Source organism: Scyliorhinus canicula, chromosome 18 (assembly GCF_902713615.1).
Source record: "Scyliorhinus canicula chromosome 18, sScyCan1.1, whole genome shotgun sequence".
Lineage (NCBI taxonomy): Eukaryota > Metazoa > Chordata > Chondrichthyes > Carcharhiniformes > Scyliorhinidae > Scyliorhinus > Scyliorhinus canicula.
This window is the reverse complement of record NC_052163.1, coordinates 91,363,685-91,386,522: the sequence shown is the minus strand read 5'-3', so window position 1 is coordinate 91,386,522 and position 22,838 is coordinate 91,363,685. Positions and strand designations below refer to the sequence as shown.

At 45.6% G+C, this 22,838-nt stretch overlaps 1 protein-coding gene across 3 annotated transcripts in view; it reads left to right on the top strand.

Moving 5' to 3' along the window:
• sema6bb (sema domain, transmembrane domain (TM), and cytoplasmic domain, (semaphorin) 6Bb) overlaps positions 1 to 22,838 on the top strand; it is a 708,346-nt gene that overhangs the window by 669,304 nt on the left and 16,204 nt on the right. For all 3 annotated transcript variants that reach the window (XM_038777178.1, XM_038777180.1, XM_038777179.1), the window contains 3 exons: positions 400 to 540; positions 15,856 to 15,933; positions 20,655 to 20,713. In XM_038777178.1, the coding sequence (XP_038633106.1) occupies positions 400 to 540; positions 15,856 to 15,933; positions 20,655 to 20,713 (278 nt within the window). The remainder of the gene's footprint in view (positions 1 to 399; positions 541 to 15,855; positions 15,934 to 20,654; positions 20,714 to 22,838) is intronic.

Here is a 22,838-nt window from a genome sequence, read left to right as displayed (position 1 = left end):
AGTCAATATGCAGATTAAACTGCAGTCTCATGTTGTTAAGTGTTGGACTCACTTTTAAAGTGACATTCCACAAGAATTAGTATTGTCAGAAAGAGACCAAACTGATTATGTTATATTAGTAACTATTGACAGATTAATTACCATAATTATTAACAAAAAATATATCAAATGCTTGCTCATCCATTTGCTTTTGTAGGGCCTTGTTGTGTACTGGTGCCACCTTCTGTGTAGCCATCCTGCCTGTACATCAAAAGCAATATATTGTGCGTGACCCACTTTGAAGTCCTGATAGATGTGTGCAGCATTGCTTAAGTGCAATTTACTTCTTTTTAATTATGCCGTCACAAAATGCAGTTTCCGAATCACTCAAAGTAACAGGTAACCTACTCTTTATTCCAGTTGCGACAGCGAGGGACAGGAGAACAGGCGGATTGTGGGAATGGAGCTTGATAAGATCAGCGGAACGCTATTAGTCGCATTTTCCTCTTGTGTCGTACGTGTGGCATTTGCCCACTGTCAGCAGCATGCTGCCTGCATGAAGTGAGTCCAACCCATCCATCTGTGCAAAGCGCTGGAATTAAAATTATGGATGACATTTGCAATGTTTTTCCTCAGTTGCTTCCAAACCCGATTGAAGACTTGAATATGCAACCTAGACAATACCTTGCAGTGCTGAGGGAGTGCTGCACTGTTAGTGGCGACACCTATCGGATGAGATGTTAAACTGTGGGTCCAGGTGCCTGTTGCGGTGACGATAAAAGATCCCACGGTGTTACTTGAAGAGAAATAGAGAGTTGTTTTTTTTTGTCCTAGTCAACACTCCTCTCTCAACCAATACTGTAAAAAAATTGAAGACTTGTTAGTTCATCTTATTTGCTTTTTTTTAATGCACTGATGGAAGTATTTAGCTGCTGTATATGCCTTCATAACAACAATGGCTGCACTTCCAAAAACCAAATTTACCATAAAGGTGCTGGTTTAGCACAGGGCTAAATCGCTGGCTTTGAAAGCAGACCAAGGCAGGCCAGCAGCACGGTTCAATTCCCGTACCAACCTCCCCGAACCGGCACCGGAATGTGGCGACTCGAGGCTTTTCACAGTAACTTCATTTGAAGCCTACTTGTGACAATAAGCGATTTTCATTTCATTTCATTTTTTCAGAAGGCATTTTGAGACATCCAAAGTGTGAAAAAACATGATATCAATGCGTGATCTTGCTGTCTGCTTCAGCAAACACAGCTGAGATGTAGATCCCCTCTCAGACAGCATTCATGAGTATTGGTATTGTGTTTTCATCGGGCTATTTACAGTGACAAGTTTGACTACAAGCCTGATCCTACCCCTTTCAAACATCCTCACTTTCCCAACAGAAGTCACCGGATAGTGGTCACAAGCTAAATCCCAGGAAACCTTTCCCACAGACCTGTATAAGGAATTTCAGGCATAATAAATATGTCGACAGCAAGACTGAAATTATGGCAAAGTGGAAAGATTTATTTTTGGATAAAATATGACTTTGTCAGTAGGCAGTAATTAACACAGCCGTACGTCCCTCATCCAGCTATGGACAACAAAGAATGCAGGGTAGCATGGTGGTTAGCATAAGTGCTTCACAGCTCCAGGGTCCCAGGTTCGATTCCCGGCTGGGTCACTGTCTGTGTGGAGTCTGCACATCCTCCCCGTGTGTGCGTGGGTTTCCTCCGGGTGCTCCGGTTTCCTCCCACAGTCCAAAGATGTGCGGGTTAGGTGGATTGGCCATGCTAAATTGCCCGTAGTGTCCTAATAAAAGTAAGGTTAAGGGGGGGGGGGGGGGTTGTTGGGTTACGGGTATAGGGTGGATACGTGGGTTGAGTAGGGTGATCATGGCTCGGCACAACATTGAGGGCCGAAGGGCCTGTTCTGTGCTGTACTGTTCTATGTTCTATGTTCTAATGCAAAAACTCGGACCGGATTTATCTTATCGATACTTTGACTGCTTAGCCTCTTCAGACTTTCATCCCCTGTTAATGCTTCTTGTACTTCTCAGATCGTAGGGAGAGGTAGTCCTTCTTTTTGGATCTGTTTTCTTCCTGCTGTAAAGAATGTGGCTTTGACCTCCTTTCCTAAACCCAAGACAACGAATTAATCCCCTCCTTTACAAACCGTATGAGCAGTGACCAGAACATGTAGGACATGATCTACTAGCCATATTGCGTCCGAAGGTGACGTAGTATGGCCAGTAGACCCCAGGAGACCCCTCTTCCGGGTCATGCCTTGTGGGATCTAATGCACTCTCACAAAATGTCGCGATCTGAATCCCACCTATCACTATTTTGTAAATCTGCATATTAGAGTGAGACAGTTAGCCTCACTTAAATATGCGCATCCTTGTTCTACCCGAGGCGTGGGACCTAACCCCTTTGCCTAGGAGATCTCGGGCGAATGCTGTTCAGTGCTGGTTCCCACAGACGGGGAACAGACTGAACGGAACTTGTGGGGGTGTCTCAGGGAATTGAGGACCCCAGGTGCTTGCCCTATGGGCAGTGTGGCATCTTGGCATTGCTTATGTCACCACTGCCAGCTGGCACTGCCACCTGCATGCCAATCTGGCACTGCCAACATGCCTAAATGACACTGCCAGCTGGAAGGGGCACTGCCAGGGATTGCCTGCCTGGTATTTTTTCCATGCTGGGAATTGGGCCCTGGGGTGCCTGCAGATGTGAGGTGGAATGCAGGGGTTGTGGGGTGGGGGTGGGGAGGGGGGGTGAGGACCCCCTGATAGGTGAGTTGTGGGTTTGGGAGTCACATCAGAGAGTTGTGATGCCATTTAAAAATGGTTTCCCGATCTCCTCCTGCACTGAGGAGTTCTGGAGAGCGGAGTTCTTCACCGCAGGAAACAGGACTAAGTGCAGCCTCGGCAGGGCGTTTCCCGCTGAGGCCCTGAATTGAATCAGAGACACGATAGATAGCATGGTTTTTCTCGGCACTTTTAGCACAGGGAAACACCCGACTAAACTCGCTCATCACCGGACTCGTTTCCAATTTGGTTGGATCACGCCCATAGTTCATGTACCAGCCTCCCCGAACAGGCGCCGGAATGTGGCAACTAGGGGCTTTTCACAGTAACTTCATTTGAAGCCTACTTGTGACAATAAGCAATTTTCATTTCAGTTGGTATTAAACTGGCTTTGGTATCTGGTGTTAGCTTCTATTTGTTAAGAATAAAGATCTCACTCATCAAGACACCTCAGCACTTTTTAGGATTCTGATCACCAGGTCCGACACAATTCCAAAAACCTGCAAGCCCAGGTTATGAAGGTCCACTTGGAGTCCACTTTGTAAGGCACAATTTTCTCTTTTTTTTGACAATGCTCAGGCAGGAATAGCAGGATGGCGCCCTCCAGCTGCACTGCCGGCTTTTCCGACCATATTTTGTGACATATTGTCAAAAGAAATTACTGCAGGTGGGTGCCATGAAGTCACACGGGCTCCTGACAGAAAAAAAGGGTGTCCGATCTGAAACCATTTTTAAAATAAGATTCTGCCCTCCCCCAAGGGACATCGAAACCACTCCCCCAAACGCTCCCCACGCCAAACCTCCCCAACAGTAGTCACCCTAACATTGCCAAGACTCTGCCCAGCATGACCCTCTTGCCCCTGAGGGCTGTAATTACCTGTGCACCCCCAGCAGGTTCTCTTCACCAGTTCCCGGTTTGCAAAAATAGGTCAAGAAACCAGGTGACATGCATCACGCTGCCAGGGGTGGGGAAACCTTCGTAGTGGAGGGACTTTGCACCAGAGTCCATTAATTATATGTAAATTAATTCAAATGAACCTGTTACATCACTGGTGGGGAGCGGGGACAATCGAGCAAGGGTAATAAAATGTTCTGGGACTCCCCCTTCGATTCTCTGCTCCTTCTACCATTCCCGCCCACTGAAAATGGGGTGTTTGAACTTGTTTTAGCAATAGGTTATTGCTGCTGAATTTCATAGCAAAGTTTAATTGTCTTACTTCTTTTTAAATTGTTTTTTTTCATCAATTTAAATTGTCCAATTCATTTTTGTCTTCGGGGCAATTTGGTGTGGCCAATCCACCTACCCTGCACATCTTTGGGTTGTGGGAGTGAGGCCTACACATACATGAGGAGAATGTGCAAACTCCACACAGACAGTGACCCGGGGCCGGGATTGAACCCAAGTCCTCAGCACCATGAGGCAGCATTGCTAACCACTGCGCCACCGTGTCGCCCCAAGGTTTAGTTATCATACAAAGTGGAATTCAAATGTATAGGGTGCAATTTCCCCGAATGGGAACAGAGACCCATAGCACGCGTGATTAGCCGAGGATTTCCTGGTGCTAGGAGCTATTGTGTAGATTGGGGGCCTCATCGGGGAACCGCTCACTGCAGGATCAGATCAGGACGCCGTTTCTAAATAGGGCCTCAATCTCTCAACTCCCCGGCGTGACCCCTGGACTTCCCCTAAGCCTTAACACACCTATAAAGATGTCCTCAGATCTCCCTGTGCACCAATGTCGGGCACCCCGGGACCCGATCCCTATCACGATAAAAATGTCAGCTTGGCACTGCCAGGGTGACAGGCTGGCAGTGCCAAGGTACTCAGGTGGCACTAGCAGTGCCAGAGTGCCACCCTGCCCTGAGGGCATAAGCCTGGGGGCCTCCTATCCCCTGAGAGACCCTCACGAGTGCTGTTCCGTCTGATCCCCGCTTATGGAGACCAGCATTGAACAGCGCTTGTTCGAGATTTCTGTGGTAAGGGGGTTAGATCCTATGCCTCAGTAGATCATGAAAGAGATTACTAGATTGAGACTAGCTGTCTCACTCCAATATGCAAATTTTCTAAAAAGTGATCCCGCCCACAATGCGCAGGATTCACTTTGCGATGTCTCGCGAGATTACTTTAGATCCTTAGCTGGGTAGATCCTTGAAGAGGGTTCTCGCGGCATCTATTGGCCACATTGCACTGCTTTTCAGATGTAACTGGGACGGCAGATCGCGCCCTTAATTTTCTCACAGGACTCCCCACCTAGAGGGTGAAATATATTCAGTGATCCTTCACTAATTATTACCTCTCACTGATTAATGAAGCTTTCCCTGATCTATTGGCTTGGTCATTTAATTTGATGACCAAGGATCTCAGATAGCAGCATAATGATGGCACCAATTAACATCGAAGTTTGGACCAGGATCATCAACATTGGCAATATCCTGAGCCTTGGGTACTGCCTGACATTATACAGTTTCCCCACCATGATTTTCTCCTAAATCCCTTACTTTAGAAGGGTATCACAGGACGGTGCAACATCGTGGGCCGAAGGGCCTGTACTGCGCTGTAATGTTCTATGTTCTATGTTTATTCCCTCTTTGTTCTCCTGTTTCATTATGATTGGATGCAACAGTGGGGTTGCCATCCTTGGCTGAATTTTAGGTGCCGCAGGTGGTGTGTTTCCAATGAGGTAGGTGGGGGCAGGTACAATGGTGTGGGAGTCCATCCAAACACCTTCCTGCCCACTCCCTTAATACGGGAAGGTGAACGCTGAAATGAACAGCCCACCCACCATATTAAAATAACCCCCTCAGGCTCAGTTAGACTTGCTATCAAGCCAATTGACCCTAATAATATGCTGCCCACACCATAATGTTTGGGCAGCTGGAAGTCCAAGTTTTAACCTCAAATTGTTAATGAGTGGGAAGGAAGGGGAAGTTGTCCTTTGCTGCTCGCGTAGCAGCGCACCCTCGACTGAACCCCAACTTCCTTCCTACCTGCTCTCTCCCTTAAACCAACCCCTCCCCCCTCCGCCGCTGTCCATAATGCTCCCAAATAAACGGGTCTTTTTCCGATTGGCAGACAGTGACTAGTGGGGTACCACAAGCATCTGTTCTAGAACCCAAACTGTTCACATTATATATTAATGATTTGGACGAGGGAACAAAACGCATTATCTCCAAATTTGCCTGGCGGGAGGGTGAGCTGTGAGGCAGATGCAGAGATGCTTCAGCATGATTTGGACAGGCTGAGTGAGTAGGCATGGCAGGTGCAGCAAAATGTGGATTAATGTGAGGTTATCCGCTCCAGTAGCAAAAATAGGAAGGCAGATTATTATATGAATGAGTGCAAATTGAGAGGTGTGAACACTCAGCAAGACCTTGGAGTCCTCATGCATCAGTCACTGAAAGTAAGTGTGCAGGTACAGCAGGTAGTAAAGAAGGCAAATAGTATGTTGGCCTTCATAGCAAGAGGATTTGATTATAGGAAGAGGGATGTTTTACTGCAATTGTATAGGATATTGGTGAGGCCACACCTGGAGTATTGTGTGCAGTTTTGATGTCCTTATCTGAGGAAGGATGTTCTTGCTATGGAGGGAGTGCAGCGAAGGTTTCCCAGGCTATTTCCTGGGAAGGCAAGACTGTCTTTTGAGGAGAGATTAAGCTGGTTATGATTAAATTCATTGGAGCTTAGAAAAGTGAGAGGGAATCTCATAGAAAATTATAAAATTCTAATAGGATTAGACATGGTAGATTCAGAAAGAATGTTCCTGATGGTGGGAAAGTCCAGAACCAGGGGTCATAATTTGAGGATAAGGGGTAAAGCTTATAGGACTGAGATGAGGAGACATTTCTTCACCCAGAGAGTGGGGAATCTGTGGAATTCACTGCCACAAAAAGTAGTTGAGGCCAAAGCGTTCTGTGATTTCCAGAAGGAATTCGATATAGCTATTGGGGTAAAGGGATTTAGGGATCAGCGTATTGAATTTGATGCTCAGCCATGATCATAATGAGTAGTGGAGCAGGCTCGTAGGGCCGAATGGCCTCCTCCTGCTTCTATTTTCTATGTATGTTTCTATGTAAACCCTTCTCTAAGCTGCAGCCCCAGTAGCTGCCACAGGTGCCCTCCTGGCCCTGCAGGGATCGATGGAGAAGGCAGGAATTCTACCACAATGAGAGGCGAAAGACCCATTCTGTTCTCATTAATGTTCATGGGTGGAGTCGGCTGGCTCCACATCGAAGTGATTTCCAGGTCGGTGACGGGGTGTTAGATATTATTCAGCCCTTTTTTATTTATAAATGTAGAGTTCCCAATTCATTTTTTCCAATTAAGGGGCAATTTAGCGTGGCCAATCCACCTAGCCGGCACAACTTTGTGTTGTGGGAGCGAAACCCATGCAGACACAGAGAGAATGTGCAAACTCCACATGGACAGTGACCCAGAACTGGGATCGAACCTGGGACCTTGGCGCCGTGAGGCTGCAGGGCTAACCCACTGTGCCACCTTGCTGCCCATTCAGCCCTTTTTATAGATCTGTAATGCCGTGAGAGAAGTGGGTATAGATTGGGCAACCACTTAGAGCTCTTTCATTGAAAAGCTTAACCTTAGCTCAGTGATGTTGTGATGGACCATTGTGTATATGCTGCTCCAAATTCATCCTTTGTTGAAAAAGCTCAGATCTGCGCTGATCCTGGGAAAAGGCAGGATCAGACTCGACTGTGATTACCCCCTCAATCAGATAACTTAGTAGCATTCACAAACTTATGTTCACTGATAAAAAATGGGTAAGTGGATAGTGGACTGGAAGGAGCCTAGTAGCATCGAAGTCATATCCCAGCAAAATATTGGTGCTTTCCAAACAACAGAGTGAAATAAGGATCCGGAAAGAAAGGTGGAAATTTTGAGCGGAATCTTGCTTAAAGATAGAGTTGAGAGGAATGCTTTCTCTCAGAAGGTCATGAATCTTTGGAATTCTCTTTCCCCAGAGAGCAGAGAAGGCAGGGTGGGTCAATGATTATTTTTAAGGCAGAAGTCGATAGACACTTGACTAACAAGGGATATGGTGGGGTGGGTGAAATGTGGGCCGGAGATCTCCAGTCGTTGGGATTCAGTTTTGCCGCCGGCAACGTAACCCCTCCCCTGGGTTTCCTAGCGGTTTGGGGTTGCTTCAATGGTATAGGATTTTGGTGAAGCTATACCTGGAGTATTGTGTGCGGTTTTGGTGTCCTTATCTGAGGAAAGATGTTCTAGCTAAATAGGGAGTGCTGCAAAGGAAATCCCATTAACAAGCGGTGGGAGTAGAGATTCCCACTACCAGTGAATGGCGCGCAGCTGAGAATCCCGTGGCTGGGGCAGCTGAAAATCCCGCCTGGGGAGTTTAGGCCGCAATCACACCAATCATGATCTTATTGGATGGCAGAACAGGCTCGATGGCCAAATGGCCTACTCCTGCTCCTAATTCGTATGTTCCTATGAGTAAACCTGAGTGTATTTGCTTGGGGACGGGGAGCCTTATTTTTAGGAATCCCAAAAAATGGAACTTAAACTATCACCTAAGATGACCAGCAAGTCCAATTAAATCTGTGCATTGCATGATGAATTCTGTGGTTGCAAAGATCGTTCTAATCCATAATTATGAGGCTGGAATTGGAATTTTGAATGAACTTTCATGATTTCCAAGGCCATCAAAAAAATATTTTTGCCTCCTTTCACAGCACAATCCAACACAAATCCAGACTGTATGGCACCGTAGCACAGTGGTTAGCACTACTGCTTCACAGCCCAAGGGATCCGGGTTCAATTCCCGGCTTGCATAACTCTGTGTGGAGTCTGCACGTTCTCCCTGTGCCTGCATGGGATTCCTCCGGGTGCTACCGTTTCCTCCCACAAGCCCTGAAAGTCATGCTTATTAACTAATTTGGACAATCTGAATTCTCCTTCAGTGTACCCAAATAGGCACCGTAGTGTGGGACTAGAGGATTTTCACAGTAACCTCATTGCAGTGTTACTGCAAGCCCACTTGTGACACTGATAAAGATTATTATTATAATAGCAGCAAACACATTGTTCAAACCAGAGAGAAAGGGCCTGTACTGAACAGCAGGTCCATATTAGAATTCACTGCTTTGTTACTCTGCCGATTAAAGCTTGACACTTTCCTCATGCCTCTTTTTCACTGTGAGACTTAGACTGGGAGGGAAGAAATGGGAAGGCAAAATTGGCTGAAATCAAAATTGGTTTGAAACTGAAACTGCCTCGAGGAGGTTTTGGAGGATACTTGAAGTGAAATGAATTTTGCACTTGCAATACCAAGGCATACAAGGCTACAGGCCAAGTACTGGAAAATGGGATTAGAATAATTAGGTGGTTGTTTTTTACCGACACAGACATGATTGACCTAAGGGCCCCTTCTGTGCTGTAGGCCTCCATGACTCCATGCAAGTAACTGAAAAGGTACTTTAGCTTTGAGATCAGTTTACTAGAGATTTAATAAATATTGAATTATAATTTGAAAAGTAGAAGCTTTAACATAGGGCGCGATCGAATGGCCTAGTCACGCCGGACGAGGGTAAGATTTGAGACGCTTCGAACTACATCTAGCGAAAAGTTGCACCTTGGCAAGATGCAGATTAACATATGGCTCATTTAAATATGTCTCCACCCGATTCTCCCGAGCCCGGGAACTAATGCCTGGGTGAACGTGGACCAGGCCCAATGGCACTTGGGGGGTTGTCTCCCAAGCCATCAGAGGCCCTGGGTACTTCGGCTCTGATCAGGGTGTTACCTTGGCACTGCGCAGCTGGTAGGGACACTGCCAGGCTGCTAGACTGGTAGCGCCAAAGTGCCCAGCTGCCAGTTTGCCCATGCCAGGGATCAGGCCCAGGAGTGTCCTGCCTTTAAGAAATGGGGTGAGGAGGGGATCAAGGACCCCCGAAGAAGTACATTGGGTGTGGGTGGGGTCCAGAGGCTGTGGTGGGGTGTCCGAAGGAGGTAGAGAAATCTAGGCGGCATTTAAAAATGGCACCCAATCTCTTCCTGCACTGATGAGCTTACGTGCCGCCTCAGCAGGGCGTTCCCGACCGAGGCCAGAAAAAAAAACAACATAGTCCTCTTTGATAGCGGGTTCGTTCTTGGTGCTGCAGCGCCGAGAAAGGCACCGCTATACGTGCTCAAAACGGGACTCTGTTTTTTGCTCCTTAAATCGTCCCCAAAGTTGGTTCCCTGCCAGACTGCTGAAATAATTCTTCAGTTCTGTGGAAATTAAAAGTATAGCAATTAAATTTCATCCACTGTGAAATAGTGTGCTTTATCCAGCCCACATGCCAAACTTTTGAAAGAGTTGGAGTTTCCAAGTATTAGAACAAGCTGCTAACATTGGCCTTTCGTCTCCAAGTTCAGAGTCTAAATCATATTCTGACAGCACTGAGAATAAAGCTCATTAGAAAAGTAAAACCTGACTTACAACAAAGAGCAGGAGTAGGCCACTCAGCCCCTCGAGCCTACTCTGCCAGTTCATAAGATCGTGGTTGATCTGATGGTAACCTCAAATTTGCATCCCGCCTACCCTCCCAACAAACTATCACCCCGTATCTCACCAAGAATCAATCCAGCTCTGCCTTAAAAATATTTAAAGACTCTGCTTCCACCACCTTTTCAGGAAGAAAATTTCAAAGACTCAACCCTCCGAGTGAACTACATTTCACCTTGTCTGCATTATAAATGGGTGACCCATTGGCAGGGATTTGCCACCCCATTTTCGACAGGCAGGAATGGCAGAGAAAGCTGAGAATTGAGGGGGGGGGGGGGGAGTACACAAACGGCTATTATGTGAGTGGGATTTCCCCGCTCAATTGTCCCTGCCCCTCACCAGTGACGAAACAAGGTTCCTGCCATGCAATCATGGGAACACCATTTAAATACATTTTAATGCGATGACAGGCCTTTCCGCAATGACATCGCCCCACGTAGGAATGCCCCTCCCCCAACTGGCGTAACATCACAGTGGTGGGGTTTACAACTGGTTTTAAAAATTGGACAAGGCAAACAGAGCACCTTACCTAGACCCACTCCCCTGACCCATCCCCGTAACCGCACCTAACCTGTACATCTTTGGACTGTGGGAGGAAACCGGAGCACCCAGTGGAAACCCAACCAGACATGGGGAGAAAGTGCAAACTGCACACAGACAGTGAACCAAGGCTGGAGTCGAGCCCGGGTCCCTGGCGCTGTGAGGCAGCAGTGCTGACCGCTGGGCCACTGTGCCGCCACTTGGCATTATTTTGAAGGAAAACAGGGGAATGCTCTTTGGTGTCCTCGGTAATATTTACCCATCAACCAACATCCCTGAAGCTGACGCGCTGGCCTTTACCACACTGCAGTTTGTCGGACCTTGCCCATGCGTTCCCATTAGTCGCTGTAATTCCTACATTACAATGGTGACTACACTTCAAAAGTACTTAAGCTGAAAGAGCTTTTGGACAACCTGAGGCTTGGAGTTTTTTTGCAAGTTTTTTTAACTGATCTCCTCTTCAGTATGAGGACCGAATGGAATCCTAATATTGGAATCCATAATTAAGGACGAGTCCTGTGGGAGACATTACGAAATTGGTTGCCGGGAACTGTTTTATGGTGGCACAAGATGGTATGTATCCTATAAACTGAGCAAAAAGAAAACAGTAATAGCGTCAGGAACTGTAGCTGTGACTTGAGCCGCAAATTGCTGGGCTGGAGCTGTCAATTTCTCTATATCGGCTCAGTGTAGGCAGCCTGCTTGAGCACTGGCTGAGCAATTAACCACAAACTATTTTATAGCATTAGCCAATGTGTCAAGCTGCGAAAGCAGTAAGTGAATTAGTCAGGAATTTCTTCAGGCCTCAGACTTCTCAATCACGTAATGAAGCAGGGGTAACATTTGCCTGTTCCCCATTGCCTCAGCCATAGGAGCACATCGTGGAGTGGAACTATAATTTTCAGAACCAGAAGTAAAGATTGATTCAAAGGAATGAATAAATCAATATCATATAAGCGTCCACGAACCTGGGTGAAATATATAATCATTGGCGTGTAATCATTGGCGTGTAATCATTGGCGTGAAAGATCACAGAACACACAGAACAAGAAACAATTACATGGTCCGTCGAACCCAATGCTTCCGCAGCTTGTACATCTACCCTGTTATGGACTCAACCCCACCATTTGATCTCCTTACTCAGACTCAGTACAATCTATCCATGACTCTGTGCCGGCCTTAAATTTTCTGTCACAGTTGATCGACAAGCCAACTCAATAATGAACTCTATCCTACTCATTTTCACTCCTGTGACATAGTTCAACATAAATGCTTCCTGATCCTTAAGGCAACATCATGTAACGTCCCACTGTCTTCACTGCTCCACAACCCAATCAAAGCCTGCTGAGCTTCGTATATCATACACACAATCCACAAAAGGAGCAGAAGCATTACACTGAGGTATTATTTGATCATCATAGGAACATAGGAATAGAGGTAGACCATTCAGCCCCTCGAACCTGTCCCAGCATTCAATGAGATTATGGCTGATCTGTGGCGCAACTCTATATACCTGCCTTTGGTCCATATTCCTTAATATCTTTGATATCAAAAATCTATCGATCTCAGATTTAAACTGAACAACTGTGCTAGCTTCAACTGCTGTTTGTGGGAGACAGTTTTAAACCCTTACCACCTCTGAGGGAAGTGCTTCCTAACATCTCTCCTGAACGGTCTGACCCTAAATTTTAGACTATGCCCCCTAGTTTTAGAATCTCCAACCAGTGGGAATAGTTTATTGTTATCTACCCGATCTCTCCCTGTGAATATCTTGAATACTTCAATTAGATCACCCCTTAACTTCCTAAATTCTAGCAAAAACAGGCCTAATGTGTGTAATCTCTCATCATAACTTAACCCCTCTAGTCCAGGTATCATTTTTGTAAAAGTACGTTGCCCTCCCTCCAAGGCCAATATATCCTTCCTAAGGTGTGCCCAGAACTGCTCACAGTTCTTCAAGTGGGGTCTAGCGAGGATTTTTATATAGATGTCGCATAACTTCAGTGCCTTTTCCTCCAATGCTCTAGTTATAAAGGCTAGCATTCCATTAACTTTGTTGATTATTTTCTGCACTTGTTTATGGCATTTGGAAGATCTATGCACCTGAACCCCCAAGTCTCTTTGGACATCCACTGTACTTAACCTCTTACCATTTAGAAAGTACTGTTCTATCCTTTTTTGGTCCAAAATTGATAACCTCACACTTGTTTACATTGAATTCCATCATAGAATCATAGAATTTACAGTGTAGAAGGAGGCTATTTGGCCCATTGAGTCTGCACTGGCCCTTGGAAAGAGCACCCTACCTAAACCCATGCCTCCATCCTATTCCCGTAACCCAACCTTTTGGATACTAAGGGGCAATTTAGCATGACCAATCCACCTAACCTGCACATCTTTGGACTGTGGGAGGAAACCGGAGCACCAGGAGGAAACCCATGCAGACAGGAGGAGGACGTGCAGACTCCACACAGACACCCGAGGCCGGAATTGAACCAAGGTCACAGGAGCTGTGAAGCAACAGTGCTAACTACTGTGCCACCATGCCGACCTGATGATTTGCCACAATGTTGCCCATTCAGCTAGTCTGCAAATATCTCCTTGCAATTTCATGCTATCATCTAGACTGTCTACAGTGCCGTCTAACATTGTATCATCCGTAAATTTGGATATATGACTTTCTATGCCATCATCCAAGTCATTAAAGAAGAATGTGAATAATTGCGGACCCAACACAGATCCCTGTTGTACACCACCAGTCACAGCCTACTAATTAGAGTATTTACCCATTATCTGTCACCTGCCACTCAAACAATTTCCTAACCATGTCAATAATTTGGCCTCATCTCCGTGGGTGTCCCTCTTAGATAACATCATCTTATGTTGGACTTTATCAAATACCTTCTGGAAGTCCATATAAATAACATCCTTAGATAGACATTCTCCTGTCCACTACCTTAGTCACCTCTTGTCAGGCATAACCTTCATGAATCCATGCTGGCATTCACTGATCAACCAAAATATTTCAAGGTATTCAGTTATGCTATCCTAACTATAGACTCCAGCAATTTCCCTGGTTTCCCCCTTTCATCCTTCTTAAAAAGTGGAGTGACCTGTGCAATTTTTCAATTGGTTGAAAAACAAATTCTCTCCTGGATCTGGAGAACTCTGAAAGATTATAGTTAGGGCATCTACAATGTTCTCCCATACTTCCCTCAACATCCTCGGATGGAAACCACCATGCTCTGGGGATGCGTCACTCTTTAGTTCCATTCATTTACTGGTTCCTGATGCTGTACTTACGTTAATTGTATTACGTCCCTGTCCTCTATCTTCTATTAATTTTTTCAGGACTTACGGCAAGTTATCCTCCTTTTCAATTATAAATACTGGCAACGAAATTGTCTCGGTCTATGACTGTCAAAAACCAACCAGCTTTTAGCAGCTAATGGTGGGGTTAATTATCTCCGGTGCTTTGTCTAGAGGTCTTTCTTAGCTCCCCGTTGACTGTGTACTGTGCAGCATGGAACTCGTCACAACTACATAAAAGGCATTTCCTCAAAGTGGTCCTGTGCTAAGAATTTTTGATGATCTGTGCATGAGTGTGTGTATGCCTGTTCATGTCTGTGTCTGTGCATGTGTGAGTGTCTGAGTGTGTATATTTCTGTTTATGTCTGAGCCTGTGCAAGTGTGTCTGTGTGTGCAGCCACTTGTTAATTTGCGAGTGATTCAATTTTAAAATAACCTAGCCGTCAAGCTTTATTCTCAAACAAGAAGGTTTGTTTGTTCCAAAACTACAGCGACAAACTAAGGCTATTAACTTAAATACAGATACAAAGATTAAAATGCAGATATAGGAAAAAAGATACAATAATGAGGGCTGGACTTCTGTGGTCCCGCCGGCAGCGCACCCAGCCGCTCCCCCCACCCCTCCCTCACCCCCCCCCCCCCCTCCCTCACACCCCCCCCCCCCCAAATAGGTTTCCTGGTGGGGTGGGGTGGCTTCAATGGAAATTCCCATTGACAGCAGTGGGAGCAGAGAATCCCGCCGCCAACAAATGGCACGCTGGGAAAAACGCAGCTGGGAGGCTGGAGAATCCAGCCCAAGATTTGAAATTAGTCTCCTGTGAAGATACCCTTGAAGATACCAATAAAGATAAATATACCTAAAAAATTACCTATAAAGACTGCTACTTGAGTCAATCATATCCCAGCAGAATTTACCACCTTCGAGGGGGTGGGGGGGCGGGGTGTGATATCTGAGAAAACAAACTTTGTCGAACTGTAATGATACATTTTCAGGGACTTCATTAGTGAACAAAAGGGGAATTTAGTTAATGGTCTTCGAGAACAACAGCATACATAGAAAATAGAAGCAAGGGGAAGGCATTCATCCCTTCGAGCCTGCTCCGCCATTCATTATTATCATGGCTTATCATCAAGTTCAATACCATGATCCCTCCTTCCCCTCATATCCCTTGACCCCTTTTAGCCCAGGAGCTATTTCTAATTCCTTCTTGAAACCACACAACGTTTTGGCCTCAACTATCTTTTGTGGTAGTGAATTCTATAGATTCACCACTCTCTGGGTGAAGGAATTTCTCCTCACCTCAGTCTGAAAGGTTTTACCCCTTCTCCTCAAACTATGACCCCTAGTCCTGGACTTGCCCGCCGTGGGGAACATTCTTTCTGAATCTATCCTGTCTAATCCTGTTAGATTCGCAGCCAGCTGTCACATACCTCTGCCGAGGAGAAATCCTCTCTTTCGGGCGATTCCCCACTCGGAGTCCAGTTGGTCACCCAGGCCAGGCCATCTTTACTCAGCTGTGTTACCCTTAAAGGGCTAATCACCACACGAGCAAAGAAAACAGAAAGGAGATTACCATAGTGACTGACCCACAAAATACACTTCACAAGCTGCAAAGAGCTTTAGGATGCCTAGAGGTCATACAAGGTACAATATAAATGTAAGTGTTTTGCTTTTGTCTAACAATAGCATTTTTCAAATTGTTTCTGAAGGAACTGCATTGGTACTCGTGATCCGTATTGTGGCTGGATTGGAGACGGAGCCTGTGTGTATTTGGAACCAGGAACCAGGTAGAATCAAGTTAATTCCTATGGGCTAAGCTCAATTTCAAAATGGGAAGAATTTGCTGTTGGAAGATACACATTCCAAATTAATCAATCAGGACTGTTATGATAATATTTATTGATCACTTTGCTCAACAAGGTATTTTACATTATGATGTTGCTGGAGACAAAAGACGTACTTACAAATCTTCCCAGAATGCATAACCCACCCGTGTGCCATCTTAGTCTTAATTTTAAGTAGAGCTTTCACCCTTCCAATTCTGGGTTGGAAAAGCAAGCTTTTGAGTGGCTTCATTGGAAACTTCAAAAACAAAAACTGGGTATTAGAAGTCTGACTTTCAAACTGGAAGCCAGTTATTTTGCCATCTGCTTTATGTTGTGATAATGTATTTAAAGTTACAAATGTTTTTCAATCAGTAAGCACACGCTAAACTTTAAATCACAATTCCTCCTCACCCACCACACCCCCTAGCCCCATTTAAATTCTAATTGTTTAAATATTTAAAAATGCTTCTGACTAATTTTTGCCTGGCACCTGAAAATCTGCTTCTCACCAGTGGTATAACCTCCCAGGAGTGAGAGTTTGTCAATTATATCCTCTACTGTGAAGAAGGTACACAGATAAAACCAACATGAGATTTTTTTTCTCTCAGAGGGTCATGGGTCTTTGAAACTCTTTCCCAGAGAGCTGTGGACGCAAGGTCATTGAATATTTTTAAGGCAGAGGTAGGCAGCTTCATGATCAACAAAGGAGGGGGCTGGGTCAAAGTGTATATAGGGGCCAAGTAGGAAAGTAGTTCTTGGCCACAGTCATGTCAGCCATGATCTTATTGAACAGGGAGGCAGGCTCAAGGAGCAGAATGGTCTATTCCTGCACCTAATTCATATGTTTCTGTGACTGCTGAAAACGGGAATTTATCCACTTCTTAAAGGAAAAGTTTAAGCATAACATGTCTCAGAAAAGGAATGCATTTACTGCAAACTCACTTCCAAATTACATAAAATTGCAACCACCAAACACATCTATCCCTTAATCCCCTATCAGCATTCTGCAGGGGCCATTCCCTCTGGGATACCCTGGTCCACTCCTCCATCACCCCCAACACCCCATCCTCTTCCCACAGCACCGTCCCAAGCAATCGCAAAAGGTGCAACACCTGCCCCTTGACCTCCTCCCTGCTCACCGTTCAAGGACCTAAACATTCTTATCGAGTGAGGTAGTGTTTCATGTGCACCTCCTTCAATCTGGTCAATTGCATTTACTGCTCCCAATGTGGTCTACTCTTCAATGGAGAGACTAAACGCAGACTGGGTGACCGCTTTTCAAACTACCTTCTGTCTGTCTACAAGCCAATCAGGACCCAGACCTTCCTGTTGCTGCCATTTCAACTCACCGCCCAGCTCTCATGCCCACATGTCCGTCCTTGGCCTGCTGCAATATTCCAGAGAAGCCCAACACAAACTGGAGGAACAGCACCCCATATTCTAATTAGACACAGTACAGCTTTCCGGACTTAACATTGAGTTGAACAACGTCAGACTGCCAATACCCTCCTCCACCTTCACTCTATTTTTATTTCCATCAATTTATTTTATTACTTCCATTGATCCATTTTTCTGTCACCATTGCACCCCTCCCCCACTCCAGCCTACTTTGGCCACTGTTCCCTGTTCCTAGTTGTCCTTTGCCACAGTGCTCACCTTTGTTCTGCCATTAACACATTCTGATGCCTAACGTGTCACTATCAGCATCCTTCTTAGCCATGAACGCCATCATTTACATTCCCTTTGTCTTTTTGTTCACAACATCCTTGTCAATCTCCACCTTTCACTGGCCCTCTATCCAACCCCACTGCACATTGCGCTGCCCCCCCCCCCCCCACCTCCCCCGACAACAGTTTCACTCTCGTCCTATTTCCAGTTCTCTCAAGCTTTGACAAGGAGTGATTCAGACTTGGACCGTTAGCTCCATTCTCTCTCCACAGACGTGCTGAGAATGTTCAGGATTTTCTGTTTCTGTCACATTAAATTGTTACCAGAAAGTCTTGAGGACCTGTGAGTACAGAGTACAAACTTGGCTGGCAGTTGGTGATTAATTCTAGCCTGAGATTATAATGGACTGATACTCACTTCTAGATTACTCTTGGGTAATTTACCCTATTTGATATCAGGGTTTACTTTCTCTCTGCCAAAAGTTAAACAAAGCACTTCTTTCCATTTCGATAGTAAGTTGTCTTTCCATTTTTCCGACCAAAATGGATAACCTCACACTTATTAACGTTAGACTCCACCTGCCAGATTTTGGCCAACTCACCTCACCTACCTATATCCATTTGTAAATTTCTTATTTCCTAATTGCAACTTATTATCCCACCTATTTTAGTGTCATCTGCAAATCTGGCTACAGTATCTTTTATCCCTGCACCCAAGTCATTGATATATATTGTAAATGGCTCAAAGATAGGTATCTTGGTCAATAGCAGCAGCAACCAGGGGAGGGGGGGGGGGGGGGGGGGGGGGGGGGGGCGGTATTCCTTATTGTAGTATTATGTAACTTAATATTGTGTTAATTTGCGTTGTTGTTAAAATGCTGTGTTGTTCATGGAGGTGGGGCGAATGTTTATGATTGCTAATATTATTGTTATTTTTGGTATTTTATTATGGTTCGTTGTTGTTGTATAAATTCAACATTTTTCAATTAAAAAAATTTTTTTTTAAAATATATATATTGTAAATAGTGGGCACCTGAGGACTGGCTTGTGGCACCCACTAGTTACATCTTGCCAACCAGAAAAAGATCCATTTATCCCAACTCTCTGCCTTCTGTCCGTCAGCCAGTCTTCTATCCAAGCTAATACATTACCCCTAACCCCATATGATCTAACTTTGTTTTAACCTTTACAGTGGCAACTTATCAAATGCCTTCCGGAAGTCCAGATATGCTACATCTACAGGATCCCCATTATCCACTTGGCTTGTTACATCTTCGATGAACTCTAGCAAATTAGTCAAACATGATTTACCCTTCATAAAACCATGCTGACCCTGATGCAGTGTGTTTTGGTTTTCCAAATGACCCGTTATCACTTCCTTTATCATTTTTAACAATTTCCCAATGACAGATTTTAAACTAACTGGTCTATAGTTTCCTAATTTCTGCTTCCCTTCCTTTTTTAATAAAGGCGTTACATGAGCATTTGTCCAATCCACTGGGTGGGTTGGGAATATCGTGGGCATGAAGGGGGCATGGGTGGCATGAGTAAGACCTTTTGGAGTTATCCTTGAGAAGCTGGCCCAATTCCATGAAAATTGCAGGAGGCTAGGAAATGCCTTCCTCTGCAATGAAGCTTCGGTGTAGAGGGATCTGGGTGTCCTGGCGCATGAATTGCCAAAAGCTAGCATGCAGGTACAGCAGGTAATAAGGAAGGCAAATGGAATTTTAGCCGTTCCAGCTAAAGGGATAGAGTATAAAAGCAGGGAAGTGTTGCTGCAACTGTACAAGGCATTGGTGAGACCACACCTGGAGCACTGTGTACAGTTTTGGTCCCCTTATTTGAGGAGGGATGTCATTGCATTACAGGCAGTTCAGAGGAGGTTCACTAGGTTGATTCCAGAGATGAGGGTTCTGTCTTATGAAGAGGGATTGAGCAATTTAGGCCTATACTCTCTCGAGTTTAGAAGAATTAGAGGAGATCTAATTGAGGTACATAAGATGATAAAAAGTATTGACAAAGTAAACATAGAGCCGATGCTTCCTTTGTGAGGCAATCTAGAATGAGATGTCATAACTTTAGGATAAGAGATAGCAGATTTAAAACCGAGAGAAGAAATTACTTCTCTCAAAGGTCGTAAATCTGTGGAATTCACAACCCTAGAGTATGGTGGATGCCAGGACATTTTATGAATTTAAGGAAGAGATAGACAGATTTTAAATTGGTGATGGGTTTAAGGGTTATGGAGAACTGGCGGGCAAGTGGAGTTGAGGCCGAGATGAGATCAGCCATGATCATATTGAATGGAGGAGCAGGCTCGAGCAGCTGAACTGCTTTCTGCTCCTAGTTCTTATGTTATTATGCCCATTCATGTTCCCTACCCACACTATGGCCTCTTGGAGATGCTTCACAACTTAATGACCACTCATACCACCCCATCCACCCTGGTGGCGCTGGACTGAGTTCGCAGTCCCACGCCGTCGGGAACTCGGCTGGTCAGGGGCGGAACAGCGGGGGCAGGCCTCAGGCAAAGGCCTGAGGCTGTGGATACGTGGCACGGCATACTCTGCAAGTACGCCGCTTTAAAGGGGGTGGAGCATCGCGGAAGCAGCGCTGCCCCCGATTCTGTCGGGAATTTGGATTCTCCAGCTTGTCGCCGAACGTGATTTCGGCATCAGCAACCGTTGAATCCAGCCCATTGAATCAGGACAGGATCAGGCTGGCTCTGATTCCTCCTCCACAATTGACCAAGCTCTCAGGCTCATGACTAGGTACCAGAAGATGTTCCGGGAACTAAGTCGAATTCAGGAGCTGGCAGCACAAAAATAAAATATATTATAGAAATTTTACTATCATCTGGATTATTGCAATCTTTCATGTTGCTTCCCTTCATCTTTTTCAACCTAAATTGGAAGTAACTTTTTAAATGTCAGTAGAGAAGGCATTGGATTATTGTCACACAAAGGGGCATAAACTGTTTGATGTGTTAAATGTTCTTCTTTGCTGTCCCTGCAGTATTCCATTTGAACAGGATGTCGAACATGGAAACACAACACACCTGGGTGACTGTGAAGGTGAGTGTGTGCTGGACATTGGCGTACCTTTGAAATTAATTGCATTACCGCTGAAATTACAGTGGGTAGTGAGCCACATGGACCATCATCAAGCAGGTGCAGTCCCTCGAGTCTGAACTATGTTAGCTAATAAAGTGGGAAATCATAAGCATTGCTAAAAATGGCCCAGGTGCCTTCATAGAATCATAGAATCCCTACAATGCAGAAGGAGGCCATTCAGCCGATCGAGTCTGCACTGACCCTTCAAAAGACCACCCTAGGGCCCAATCCCCCAATCAATTCCTGAAACTCCATCCAGTGGGGCAATTTATCCTGGCCAATCCACCTAACCTGCACACCTTTGGACTGTGGGAGGAAACCGGAGCATCCGGAGGAAACCCGCGCAGACACAGGGAGAAAGTGCAAACTCCACACAGACAGTCACAGGAGGCCGGAATTGAACCCAGGTCCCTGCCGCTATGACACCGCAGTGCTAACCACTGTGCCACCGTGCCGCCAGCTGGGAGGAATCCCGAGCAAGGGATTTTGCTAACCTCAACCGCTAGAAAATGCCACCCTGTCATCTCATCGGATATTCAAGGTGAGGCCTACTGATCTAAACGAATACTTTGTGTCAGTGTTCACTCATGGGAAGGACGGTGTGGGTATAGAAATCAGGAAGGAGGACTGTGATAAAATTAAAGAGTTTAACATATTCGGAAAGAAGGTTCTAAGTGGTCTGGCAGTCTTAAAAGTAAACAAATCTCTAGGGCCAGATGAAATATATCCCAGGCTTTGAGTGAGGCAAGGGAGGAAATACTAGACACTATGGCTATGGACCATGACACTATTCCGGCAATAGTACTGAAGACTTGTGCTCCATATCTTGCTGCACCCCTAACCAGGCTATTCCAGTACAGCTATAACACTGGCATCCACCCAGCAATGTGGAAAATTGCCCAGGACAAATCCAACTCAACCATTTACTGCCAGGCTGGCATTTCCAGGGTATCCAAGTGGCACCAGCAATGCCAGGGCACCACATTGCCCAAGAGGCATGCAGCTGGGGGCCTCCGATCTCCTGGGAGACCCCCATGACTGCCGTTCCATGTGGTCCTTTTTGTGGGAACCATTGCAGAATGGTTGTCACCCGAGGTCTTTGAGGCTAAGGGGTTGAATCCCAAAACCTCAGGTACCTCGGAAATCTGTACATTAGAGTGAGGCTTACTATCTTGCTCTAATATGCAGATTTGCTAAAAGGTGATCCCGCCCATTGTAGGCAGGATTCACATCGCAGCGTCTCACAAGATTGTGTTGAATCTCGTGAGGCGTTGGGAGCCGGGTAGATCCCAGGAGCGTGATCTCTCGGCTTTCTACAGCCACGCTGTGCCGCGGTGAGCTGCTTTTCCAGTGCAGCATGGCCGTTGGATTGCACCCGTAGTCTACTTGGACTTCAGCAAGACTTTTGATAAGGTGTCACATGGGAGACTGGTAGCGACGGTAATAGCTCATGGTATCCAAGGACATTTGGCTAATTTGATCCACAATTGTCTGAGTGGCAGGCAGCAGAGGGTGATGGTCGAGGGGTGTTTTTCTGACTGGAAGCCTGTGTCCAGTGGGGTCCCGCAGTGATCAGTGTTGGGGACCTTGCTGTTTGTGATTTGTGTAGATAATTTAGACATAAATGATCAGTAAGTTTGCGAGTGATACAAAAATTGGTCGGGTGGTAAATAGTGAGGAGGGTAGCCTTAGATTACCCTAAGACCATAATACATAGGAGCAGAATTAGGCCACTTGGCCCATCGAGTCTGCTCCACCATTCAATCGTGGCTGATATTTTCTCATCCCCATTCTCCTGCCTTCTTCCCATAACCCCTGATCCCCTTAGTAAACAAGAACCTATCTATCTCTGTCTTAAAGACACTCAGTGATTTGGCCTCCACAGCCTTCTGCGGCAAAGAGTTCCACAGATTCACCATCCTCTGGCTGAAGAAATTCCTCCTCATCTCTGTTTTATAGGATCGTCCCTTTAGTCTGAGAGGTGTCCTCTGGTTCTAGTTTTTCCGACAAGTGGAAACATCCTTTCCACGTCCGCTCTATCCAGGCCTCACAGTATCCTGTAAGTTTCAATAAGATCCCCCCTCAT